At 36.1% G+C, this 12,911-nt stretch overlaps 1 protein-coding gene across 1 annotated transcript in view; it reads right to left on the bottom strand.

Moving 5' to 3' along the window:
• Positions 1-584: 584 nt before the first annotated feature.
• Positions 585-12,911, bottom strand: part of LOC125175786 (butyrophilin subfamily 1 member A1-like) — a 101,476-nt gene continuing 89,149 nt past the window's right edge. Inside the window, exon 13 of the mRNA XM_047876635.1 lies at positions 585-754. Coding sequence (XP_047732591.1) covers positions 675-754 — 80 coding nt within the window. The 3' untranslated portion in view covers positions 585-674. The remainder of the gene's footprint in view (positions 755-12,911) is intronic.

The following is a 12,911-nucleotide window of genomic DNA, read 5'->3' on the forward strand; positions in this document are numbered from 1 at the left end:
TATTAAAAGTAATTTGGCTTCAAGGCTATTGTTACATTCCATCAATTGCCTTCACTTCTTCTCTTACAATGGTAAATTCATTGAAACCTTTAAATAACGTGTTTCATCTAGAATTCTCTGTTTTTCCCACCCAGTCATAGAATTTTAATTTGTAAGACTTTTTCAATTCCTACTAACAACAAACTTCTGTCAGTGTTTACAATATTCAGATAATGAACCCTAGATTGGGTGTCTAAGCTCCACAGATTCTGTCATAGGTAAAAGACTGTAATCAATCCCAGAAAGCAGTCATACCTGCCCTTTCCAAACACACAAGGAGAATTAAGTACTTGTATGTCCAGTGATTCTTGCTTTCAACTTCTACTTCCAAGAAGGATAGCCTTGAATATAATCACACCTATAAGCAGGTACTCAATCCTTTCATTTATTTATTTATTTGTTTGTTTGTTTGTTTGTTTTAAATATATGAAATTTATTGTCAAATTGGTTTCCATACAACACCCAGTGCTCATCCCAACAGGTGCCCTCCTCAATACCCATCACCCACCCTCCCCTCCCTCCCACCTCCCATCAGCCCTCAGTTTGTTCTCATTTTTTAAGAGTCTCTTATGCTTTGGCTCTCTCCCACGCTAACCTCTTTAGGTACTCAATGCTTTCAATATCTTGGTGTTGATTTAAAACTTCCAGCATTCAAAAACATATATATTCAAAGACTTACTGTTGTTCAGTTGTGAGGCTCTTTCCACAATCAGTCCTTAATTTGGAGCAGCATTGATAGTACCAACAAAGAAAATACAAAAATCAGTTTTCTCTCCTCCCTGGCACAGTGGGTTTAAGACCTCAGAATTTTTATATATTATATTTAAATATTGAAATGTGTTTCTAGTTCAGATTATGGGTTATTTACCCAGAAAAATGCAGTATCTAAATTAAATAAAACTGAAATAATATCACCATTAAGATTCATATTGGGGTGCCTGCATAGCTCCAACAGAATAGCACTGGACACTTGAACTCATGGTCATGAGTTCCAGCCCCACGTTGGGTGTATTAATTACTAAACAAATTAAATACATTTTTTTCTTATCAGCAAATACCTTCTGATCAAGCACACATATACAAACATACACAAAGTAAACATGTCTTGAGATTCTAATTTCATGGCCTCTGGGCATCCAAGCCTTTGTCTCTCTCTCTCACTCTCTCCTCTTTTTTTTTTTTAAATTGAGGCATAAATAATATACAGTATTGTATTAGTTATAGGTATACATTATAATGATTCAACAACTCTATACATTATTTTGTGCTCATCAAAATGAGTATACTGTTAATATCCTTTGTCTATTTTACTCATTAACCTACCCACCTCCCCTGCAACAGCCAAATTTTTTTTTCTCTGTATTTAGGTGTCTTCCTTACTGTTTCTTTATTTTTTACTTGTTAGTTTTGTTTCTTAAATTCCACAAAGGAATGAAATCATAAGGTATTTGTCTTTATCTGACTGACTTATTTCATTTAGCATTATACCTTCTAAGTCCATTCAAATTGTCACAAATGTCAAGACCACATTCTTTTTTATGGCTAACATTCCAGTGTGTTTGTGTGCATATACACACACATGTAAATACAATACATATTTATACACACATTATATATATATCACACACACACACACACACACACACATATATATATATATATATAAAATTGATGGACACGGGTTGCTTCCATACTTTGTCTATTTAATAATGCTATAATAAAGATAGGGGTACATATATCTTTTTAAATTGGTGTTCTATTTTCCGTTGTGTAAATACCCAGTAATGGCATTACTAGATCATATGGTAATTTTATTTTCAATTTTTTTGTAGAGCCTCCATACTTTTTTCTCAGTGACTGTACCTATTTGCATTTTTATTAATAGTGCATAAGAGTTCCCTTTTCTCCACATCCTGACCAATACTTGCTATTTATTGCATTTTTTATTTAAGCTAGTCTGGCAGGTGTAATGTGATATTTCATTATGATTTTGGTTTGCATTTTCCTTGTGTATGTGTCTGTTGCATATCTGTTTGTCTTCTTTGTAAAAATGTCTATACAGGACCTCTACCCATTTTTAATTGAATTTTCTTAAGTGTTGGCTTATATAAGTTATTCATATATTTTGGATATCAACTCCTTGCCAGATATATATTTGAAACTATATTCTACCATTTAGTAGTTGCCTTTTAGTTTTGTTGATGGCTTTCTTTGCTGTGCAGAAGTTTTTTAATTTGATGCTTTTGTTTATCTTGCCTGAGAACACATATCTATAAAATATTTCTACTGCCAATGTAAAATAAATTATTGCATATGTTTTTTTTTCTACAAGTTTTATGGTTTACAGTCTTACATAAAGATCTGTAATCCATTTTGAGTTTATTTTCATGTATCGTGCAAAATGGTGGCCTAGCTTCATTTTTTTGGTTGGTGCTGTCCAAGTTTTCTGGTACCATTTATCATAGAGACTATCTGTTCCTCATTGTATGTCATTGCGTCCTTTATCATAGATTCACCATATCAAGATGGGTTCATTTCCAGGCCATTTTGTTCTATTGACCTATATGTCTATATTTGTGTCATACTCTTCTTTAACTTAGCATTTGGGTAATTGTGATACCTTCAGCTTAGTTCTTCTTTTTCAAGATGGCTTTGGCTATTCAAGATCTTCTGTGGTTTTATAAATATTTCAGTATAATTTGCTCTAATTTTGAGGAAAATGTTGGTAGTTTGATAGAGATTGAATAAGACCTTTAGATTGCTTTGGATATTATAGTCATTTTAACATTGTTGATTCTCCCAGTCCATGAGCATGGGATATTTTTCCATTTGTTTATGTCATATTCAGTTTTTTCATTAATGAGTTATAGTTTTCAGACTACATATCTTTCATCTCCTTGGTTATGTTTCTACAAAATATTAGCTGAAAACATTATGGGGTTTATTTTGTATGTAACTATTTTCCTTGTTACTTTTTTTCCCTCCTTTTAAAATTATCTCATTACTTTTTGCCATTTTAAGTACTATGTCTCTTGGTGTAGACCCCCTTGGGTTATTTTGTTGGGGGATCTCTGTGCCTCCTATATTTATCCTTCTTTATTCAGACTAGAAAATTTCCAGCTATTATTTCTTCAAATATATTTTATACATCCTCTCTCTTCTTCCTCTGTGTTCCCTATAATGCAGATGTTATTATACTTGATGATGTTACTGAGTTCCCTTCACTTGTTCTCTTTTTTATTCTTCATATATATATATATATATATATATATATATAATAAACAGAGGGGAGAAAGGGTCTCTTATGGGTCAAATTGTGTCCACCCCAAAAACTTTAGAAGTCTTAGTTCTACATAATTTGATGATAACTTGAAACAAGATTCAGAACATGTTAGACATGACAAGTGTTTCTTACTAGAGACAACAGTTTCTCAGAAGATTTGCTAGGCATTTAATTCTTAGCTGCATCCCACTCTCATTGGTAATCAAGTGCTTTGGCCATCTGTGCATTTCTTTCCATCCTTTTGCTCTTGTTTTCAAACTAGAGCATTTCAAACTAGTCCATTCAGAGTCAGTGTCTCAAAGTAATATCCTGCAATTTAAACTGGGGGCCCTGGAGAGAGCCAAGATGGTGGAGAAGTAGAGGGACCCAAAGTTACCTCATCACTCAAACACAGCAGTGTTGAGGCCAAAGGACCTTGAATTCCAAGAGTTCGGACTGAAAAGTGACAAATACATCTCCAGGGGCACCCGGGGACAGCCTAGCAGGCCATAGGTATGTGATTGCGAACTGGGAGAGATAAAATGGGCCTTGTAGGAACAGATGGGAGGGATCCCCTTCTGTGGAGGGACAAAGGGAAGAGAAAGGGAAGCTGGAGAAGTGTAGGACTGTATACGGACAAGAGAAAAAACACAGACTGGGATGGAGAATGATCCAATCTCTAACTGTGGGGTTTTCTCTGGACGGGGGCCAGTTGTCCTGTTTTCACAACTGGGGAGGAGGGGAGCCAGCTTCAGTTTCAGTAAAAAGCTCAGAGGTGCAGTCCACTGTGAAAGAAAGAAATCCCCTCCCTGAACTGCTGTGGGAAGAAGGCATATAACCATTCAAAGGACAAAGGCGGCCTGCACCCGCCTGCCAGAAGCCATACGTCAGTGGCTCAGAGGAACACTTCCCCGAAACTGGGGTGCACATAGTGGGACCCTTTAAGACATCTGGGTTTAAATCCCAGCCAAGCACTAGGGATGAGCGGAGAGTAGGGGAAGCAGGACAAACCGCCTCTGCCTCATTCACATTAGTGGCACTGTGAAGACTGCCTGAACAGAGTGGCTTGGGGCACCTGGTCCATGGAGGAGAGACTGGGGTGTTGCCATTTTTATCCCCATCACCGACAAGGTGGGGCTACAGTGAACAGACAGTGGGCCCACAGTGGAGGTAGGGCCTGCCTACACCAAACCACGTCCCTCAGTGCCTGCTAACTCCATATCTACTGGAATTGACTCTAATGAACCAGACAACCCCTCCTCCAGTCCAGCTCTGCCACTGGTTCCAAAGCATTCAGCAATTTTGCATTTCCTGTTTTAGTTCTTGGACAATTATTATCGTATACAAGTCTATGATATATTTTTTTTCTTCCTTTTCTCCCTCTTATTTCTCCCTTCCTCTAGTCTGATTTTTCTGATGGTTTGTTTAAGCAGATGTATTTGAACTATTCTCTTTGTACCTGTTGTATGTCTCCTATAATTTCCTCTCTCTCCTACCCTGGATTAAGCCCTATAGTTTCTCTTCTGTGCCTGGTTAATTTTCTTCTCTTTTCTTTTTCCCCAACCCTGTTATTTTTCTCTTTGTTGTCTTCCAACAACGATAGCCCCACATCTTGTGCTGTAGCTGGTGTTTTTCTATTTTATTTTCTGCTTGTTTGTTTTCTTTTCCAGGGCTACTTCAACAAACAAATCAAAGCACACCAGGCAGAGGATCCAAAACATCACTAAGAGTAGGGAGATAAAGCAACCAAAATCACAACAGAGAGAAGTAACACATTCTAAAAAACACCTCCTGAAGGGCCAGGCTCTGAAAAGTGTTTGCCCCACTTCAATATAGTAGTAGTTGCAGGTGAAGGGCACCTAATAAGCTTTTAAAACTCATAAGGGACAGAAAAATAGTCTAAATGGCAAAAGAGAATTCTCCTCAAAAGAATTCCAGAAAGAAATGACAGTGAAAGAATTGATCAAACAGATATAAACAATACAACTTAACAAGAATTTAGAATAATAGTAATAAGATTAATCGCTGGGCTTGAAAAAATCATAGAAGACAACAGAGAATCTAGTGCTGCAGAGATCAAGGAACTAAAAAATAGTCATGTTGAATTTAAAAATGCTGTAAATGAGGTGCAAATTAAACTAGAGGCAGTAACAGTGAGGATTCAAGAGGCAGAGGGGAGAATAACTGAAATAGAAGATACAATTATGGAAAATGTGAAATTGAGAAAAAGATTTTAAAAAAATTCTGGACTGTGAGGGGAGAATTAGAGAATTAAGTGATTCAGTAAAACATAATTATATCCATAACATAGGAATTCCAGAAGAGAGAAAGGGGCAGAAAGTGTACTTGAACAAATCATAGCTGAGAACTTCCCCAACCTGGAGAAGGAAACAGACATTGAAATCCAGGAGGGAGAGTGAGCTCACTTCAGATCTAACGGGAATCAATATTTGGCATGACATATCATAGTGAAACTGACAAAATGCAAAGATAAAGAGAGAATTCTGAAAGCAGCTAAGGACAAATGGGCCTTAACACACAAGGGTAGGAGCAGACCTATCTACTGAAACTTGGCAGGCCAGAAAAGGAGTGGCAAAAAATTTTCAAAAGGCTGAATAGGAAAAAAAAAATATGCAGCCAAGAATTCTTTATCCAGCAAGCCTGTCATTCAGAATAGAGGGAGGGAGAAAGTTTTTCCCAGACAAACAAAAACTGAAGGAATTCATCATCACTAAAGCAGCCCTACAAGAGATCCTAAGGGAGATTCTGTGAGTGGAATGTTTCAAAGATCAAAATGATCAGAGATATCACTCCAAGAATGAAATCTACATATAACACAATGACACTAAAGCCATATCTTTCAAAAATAACACTGAATGTAAATGAACTAAATGCTCTTATCAAAAGACATAGGATATAAGAATGGAAAGGGAAAAAAAGACAAATCTATTTACTCTCTGCAAGAGACCCATTTGAGATTTAAGGATACCTTTAGATTGAAAGTGAGGGGATGGAAACCATTTATCATGCTACTGGAAGTCAAAAGAAAGTAGCCATACTTATATCAGACAAACTATATTCTAAAATAAAGGCTGAAACAAGAGATGAAGACGGACATTATATCATAATATTGGGGTATATCCATCAAGAAGAGATAACAATTATAAATGTTTATGTGCCCAATTAGGAGACACCTAAATATATAAAACAATCACAAACATAAGTATTCTTATTGAAAAGAATGTGGTAATCACATGGGACTTTAATACTCCACTTACAATGATGGATAGATCATCTAGGCACAAAATCAATAAAGAAACAATGCCCCTGAATGATACACTGGACAATATGAACTTGACAGATATATTCAACTTTTCATCCTAAAGCAGCAGAATACACGCTATTCTCACATGCACATGGAACATTCTCCACGATAGATCACATACTAGGTCACAAAACAGTCCTCAATAAATACAAAAGTATTAAGATCATACCTTGCATATTTTCAGACCACAATGCTATTAAACTTGAAATCAACCACAGGAAAATTTAGGAAAACCTCCAAATGTGTACAGAGGTTAAAGAACATCCTACTAAAGAATGAATGGGTCAACCATGCAATTAAAGAAGAAATTATAAAAAAATATATAGAAACAAATTAAAATGAAAACACAACAGTCCAAACCCTTTGGGATGCAGCAAAGGCAGTCCTAAAAATATGCATTGTATTTCATGTCTATCTGAAGAAACAAGAAAAATCCCAAATACAAACTCTAACAGCACACCTAAAGGAACTATAAGCAGAACAAAAAAGAAACCCAGGGTCATCAGAGGAAGAAAAACAATAAAGGCCAAAGCAGAAATAAACAATATAGAAACTAAAAACAAACAACAACAACAAACAAAAACAGTAGAACAGGTCAATGAAATGAAGAGCTCTTCCATTGCAAAAATAAACATAATTGATAAACCCCCAGCCAGACTTCTCAAAAAGAAAAGAGAGAGGGCCCAAATAGATAAAATCATGAATGAAAATGGATTTATCACAATGAATCCCTCAGAAATACAAGCAATTACCAGAGAATACTATGAGAAATTATATGCCAACAAACTGGACAACCTGGAAGAAATGGACAAATTCCCAAATACCCACACACTACCAAAACTCAAATGGAAAGGAATAGAAAATTTTATTAATTCCATAACTAGTGAAGAAATGGAATCAGTTATCAAAAATCTCCGAACAAATAAGAGCCCTGGACCAGATGGCTTCCCAGGGGAATTCTACAAGACATTCAAAGCAAAGTTAATACCTAACATTCTCAAGCTTTCCAAAAAAATAGAAATGCAAGGGAAGCTTCTGGACACATTCTATGAAGCCAGCATTACATTGATTCCCAAACCAGACAGAGAGCCCACAAAAAAGGAGAATTACAGGCCAATATCCCTGATGAACATGGATGAAAATATTCTTAACAAGATACTAGCAAATCAAATTCAACAGCATACAAAATAATTATTCACTATGATCAAGTGGGATTCATTCCTGGGCTTCAGGGTTGGTTCAATATATACAAATAAATCAGTGTGATACATCATGTGAATAAAAAATGATAAGAACCATATGATCCTGTCAATAGATACAGAAAAAGCATTTGGCAAAATACATCATCCTTTCTTTTTATTTATTTAATTAATTAATTAATTATTCTTTTAATTTTTTTTTTGAGACTGAGAGAGACAGAGCATGAGCAGGGGAGGGGCAGAGAGAGAGGGAGACACAGAATCTAAACCAGGCACCAGTCTCCAGGCTCTGAGCTGTCAGCACAGCTGGCTGCAGCTCATGAACTGTGAGATCATGACCTGAGCTGAAGTTGGATGCTTAACTGACTGAGCCACCCAGGTGCCCCTCATCCTTTCTTAATAAAAATGTTCATGAATGTTGGGATAGAAGAAACATACCTAAACATCATAAAAGCCACGTATGAAAAGCCCACAGCTAATATGGTCCTCAATGGGGAAAAACAGAACATTTCCCCTGAGATCAGGAACATGACAGGGATGTCCACTCTCACTGTTGTTGTTTAACATAGTTTTGGAAGTCCTAGCATCAGCAATCAGACAACAAATGAAACAAAAGGCATCAAACTTGGTAAAGAATCAAACTCACTTTTCACAGATGACATGATACTCTGCATGGAAAACCCAAAGACACCATCAAAAGACTGCTAGAACTGATATATGTTATTACCAAAGTTGCAGAGTACAAAATCAATGCATAGAAATCAGTTGCATTTCTATACAACGATAAAGAAGAAACAGAAAGAGAAATCAAGAAATTGATCTCATTTAGCTAATTTGAATGTAAATTTTAAAAATAAAAAAATAAAATTAAAAAAAAAAGAAATTGATCTCATTTACAATTGCAACAAGAACCTTACCATACCTAGGAATAAACCTAACCAAAGATGTAAAATATCTGTATGCTGAAAACTATAGAAAACTGATGAAGGAAATTGAAGAAGACACAAAAAATGAAATATCATTCTATGCTCATGGATGGTAAGAATAAATATTGTTAAAATGTCAATAGTTCCAAAGCAATCTACACATTCAAAGCAATCCCAGTCCCAATTGCATGGGAATTCTTCTCAAAGGTAGGAAAAAAAATCCTAAAATTTGTATTGAACAACAAAAGACCCCAAATAGCCAAAGTAATTTTGAAGAAGAAAACCAAAGCAGCAGGCATCACAATCCCAGACTTTAGCCTTTACTACAAAGCTGTAATCATCAAGACAGCATGGTATTGGTACAAAAGCAGACACACAGACTAATGGATTACAATAGAGAACCCAGAATGGGACCCACAAATGTATGGCCAACTAATCTTCAACAAAGCAAGGAAGAGAATACAGTGGAAAAGACAGTCTAGCAAATGGTGCTGGGAAACTAGACAGTAACATGCTAAAGAATGAAACTAGACCACTCTCTTACACCATACACAAAAATACACTCAAAATGTATGAAAGACCTAAATGTGAGACAGGAAACCACAAAATCACAGAGGATAAAACAAGCAATAACATCTTTGACCTCAGCTTCAGCAATTTCTTGCTTGACCCATCCCCAAAGGCAAGGGAATTAAAAGCAAAAATGTATTGAGACCTCATCAAGATAAAAAAAAAAAAAATTCTGCACTGCAAAGGAAACACTCAAAACTAAGAGTCAACCAATGGAATGGGAAAAGATAATTGCAAATGTCATATTGGATAAAGGGTTAGTATACAAAATCTATAAGGAACTTACCAAACTTAATACCCAAAAAACAAATAACCCAGTGAAGAAATGGGCAGAAGACATGAATTGACGCTTTTTCAGAGAAGACATCCAGAAGCCCAACACAGACATGAAAAGATGCTCAACATCACTCATCATCAGCAAAATACAAATTAAAACTACACTGAGATACCACCCCACACCATTCAGAGTGGATAAAATGAACAAATCAGCAAACAACAGATGCTGGTGAGGATGTGGAAAAATGGGAACTCTCCTGCACTGTTGGTGGGAATGAAAACTGGTGCAGTTGCTCTGGAAAACAGTGTGGACATTCCTCAAAAAAAAAAAAAAAACAGAACTACCCTATGACCCACCAATGGCACTACAAGGAATTTACCCAAGGGATACAGGAGTGCTGATTCATACGGGCACATGTACCCCAATGTTTATAGCAGCACTAGCAACAATAGCCAAATTATGTAAAGAGCCTAAATGTCCATCAACTGATGAATGGATAAAGAAGATTTGGTTTATATATGCATTGGAGTGCTACTTGGCAATGAGAAAGAATGAAATCCTGCCATTTGCAGCAACATGGATGGAACTTGAGGGTATTATACTAAGTGAAATAAGTCAGTCAGAGAAAGACAGATATCATATGTTTTCACTCATATGTGTAAGTTAAGAAACCCTAACAGTCATGAGGGAAAGGAAGAGGAAAAATAGTTACAACCGGAGAGGGAGGGAAGCAAATCATAAGAGGCTCTTAAATATAGAAAACAAACTAAGAGTTGATGGTTTGTGGGGGAGAGAGGAAAATGGGTGATGAGCATTGAGGAGGGCTCTTGTTGGGATAAGTACTGTGTGTTGTATGTAAATAATGAACCATGGGAATCTACCCCCAAACCAAGAGCACACTTTATACACTGTATTTTAGCCAATTTGACAATAAATTGCATTAAGTAAAAAAAGGAAAAAAAAAAGAAAAGAACATGTTAGACATGTATAATGCTCAGGTTACATCCTTCCTTGGAAAGTAGGTGAACACTTACTTTAAAAAATAATACTACTTTCTTAGATCCAGAGATATAATTAAATTTTTGTATTTAAAATTGTGGTGTCTTTAGTAGATTTTAAGCAATGCTTCACCACTAACATCTTGCTTTAAATATCTGCGTCAAAGAAGTAGCTAAACTACATCTGTGAGTCCTTCAGTGGCAGGTGGAGAAGAAGGAGGAGGAGGAGATAATACCTGACATTGACCCTGAGGAATTTTTCTATAACCTGGTGATGGATTTATTCCAAGGATTTGAACAAGACCTATAGCATGGGGAAAAGGACAGATTGACAATATCAGCCCAAGTATGTAATTTTATTTTTAAAATAATAGGGCATTTGTGTGTGTGTGTGTGTGTGTGTGTGTTGTGAATTACAGTATAATAGAGAATGTTATTGAAAACATGAATTTGAAATCTATGAAAAAAGTACAAAGTCAAGATCTTGTAAATAATAATCAGGGAAAAAATAGAACTTATTTTTGCTCCACCTAGACATCACAATGGGACAATTCTCCCCACCCAAGGGGGCATTTGGCAATGTATGAAGTCAGTTTTAGTTGTCGTAGCAGGTCAAGGGATAGGATTGTTACTGGCATTCAGTAGCGGATGGACAGAGATAACAGTAAACATTCTATGATGCATAGATTAGGCCCCACAACAAAGAATTGGTGGACCCCAAATGACAGTAGTGGTGAGATTAAGAAACCCTGCCCTAAAAGAATCCACCGTTCTGAGTCAGTGGATAGTGGTATAATGGTCATTTTCAATGCCTTCTTATTTAAGCAATTATGCCTGGACTCCTATACAATATAATTTAGTTTTCCTATTTGAACCATTTCTATAATGGAGTCAGATTTCTGTTTTTTATTATCTTATCTTTTAGTTAAACATTGTGCCTCTTAAAAAAACAAGTATTTTATGTGGTTATATTTGTCCATTTTCATTACTGAAAAATATTACATTTTATAAATATATATACATTTATTCATTCAATCTATATTTTGATGGACGCTAAGACTATTATCAGTTATTATATTTTTATGGACATATATATATATATACATACATATATATATATATATATGTTTCTCATTGCCTTTAAAAATACAATTATTGGGGCCTGTGGGTGGCTCAGATGGCTAAGTGTCTAACTTCAGCTCAGGTCATGATCTTGCTATTCCCAAGGTCCAACCCTACATTGGGCTCTGTGCTGACAGTTGGGTCTCAAGACTATTGCAGATTATGTGTCTCCCTCTCTCTCTCTGCCCCTCCCCTACTCATGCTCTCTCCCTCTCTCTTGCTATCTCTCCCTCTCAAAAATAAATAAATATTAAAAAATTTTAATGGAAATATAATTATTAATTTCTGTATTTAAGATTGTAATTGTTGGGCCATAGCATGCTTCATAAATTGAATAAAGCCAAAACATTTTCAAAATTACTACAGCAAGTTATAGTCACACCAGTACACTATGAAATTTTCATTTGTTTTATTCCCTCACCAATTCTTGGTATCCTATGAATATTTAGTATATGCAAACATGCTGGTTGTAGGGAGATATCTAACTGTGGTTTTAATATTCATTTTCATTCAGTATAGTTGCCTCTGTGGGAACAGAGTTGGGGTGGGGCCACAGAAGGGTAGAGGGACCTTCCAGACAGAGACTGACAGAACTCTGTATAGTTATTTTCCATTGCAAAGTGATAGATTTACTACCCCTTAGTACACTTGTTGGGCAGATGGCTATGATGAGCCACCCAGAACTTTAAAAGGGGTGGAAGAACTTCTCCCAGGTCTCTCTACATGACAACTACCTGACACTTCCCTTCCTCCTCATTTCTCCTATTGATGACACTCAGTCCTTGATAGCTATTTAGATTTCCTGTCACTATTTTTTCCCTTTCTTCATATTGTGGCATCTTTCTCAGGCTGTATTTTGAAACCCAAACTAAATTTGTTCCAGACCATCAGCTTTGCTCATCCACCCATCTGCCCACAACTTCAGCTGCCCTCAAAAGTTATTTATTTCTGGCACGTTCCTGAAGAAAATGACCTCCAGAGTTCAGCATCAGCAGTCAGCTTCAGTGACTGATGTTCAAGCACTGATTTTCCTTTTTGTGACTGTCAGCTGCAATTAGAGCTTCTGTGTTATTTAGGTGTAAGAAGAGCTGAAAAATGACCTCCAACATATTTCTGAAAAAAATATCCAAGGGATTTATCCAAGAATCCACAACTCATAAGTTGCTTTTATAACCCTTCTGTTATTAATATTG

Source organism: Prionailurus viverrinus, chromosome A1 (assembly GCF_022837055.1).
Source record: "Prionailurus viverrinus isolate Anna chromosome A1, UM_Priviv_1.0, whole genome shotgun sequence".
In the NCBI taxonomy this organism is placed as follows: domain Eukaryota; kingdom Metazoa; phylum Chordata; class Mammalia; order Carnivora; family Felidae; genus Prionailurus; species Prionailurus viverrinus.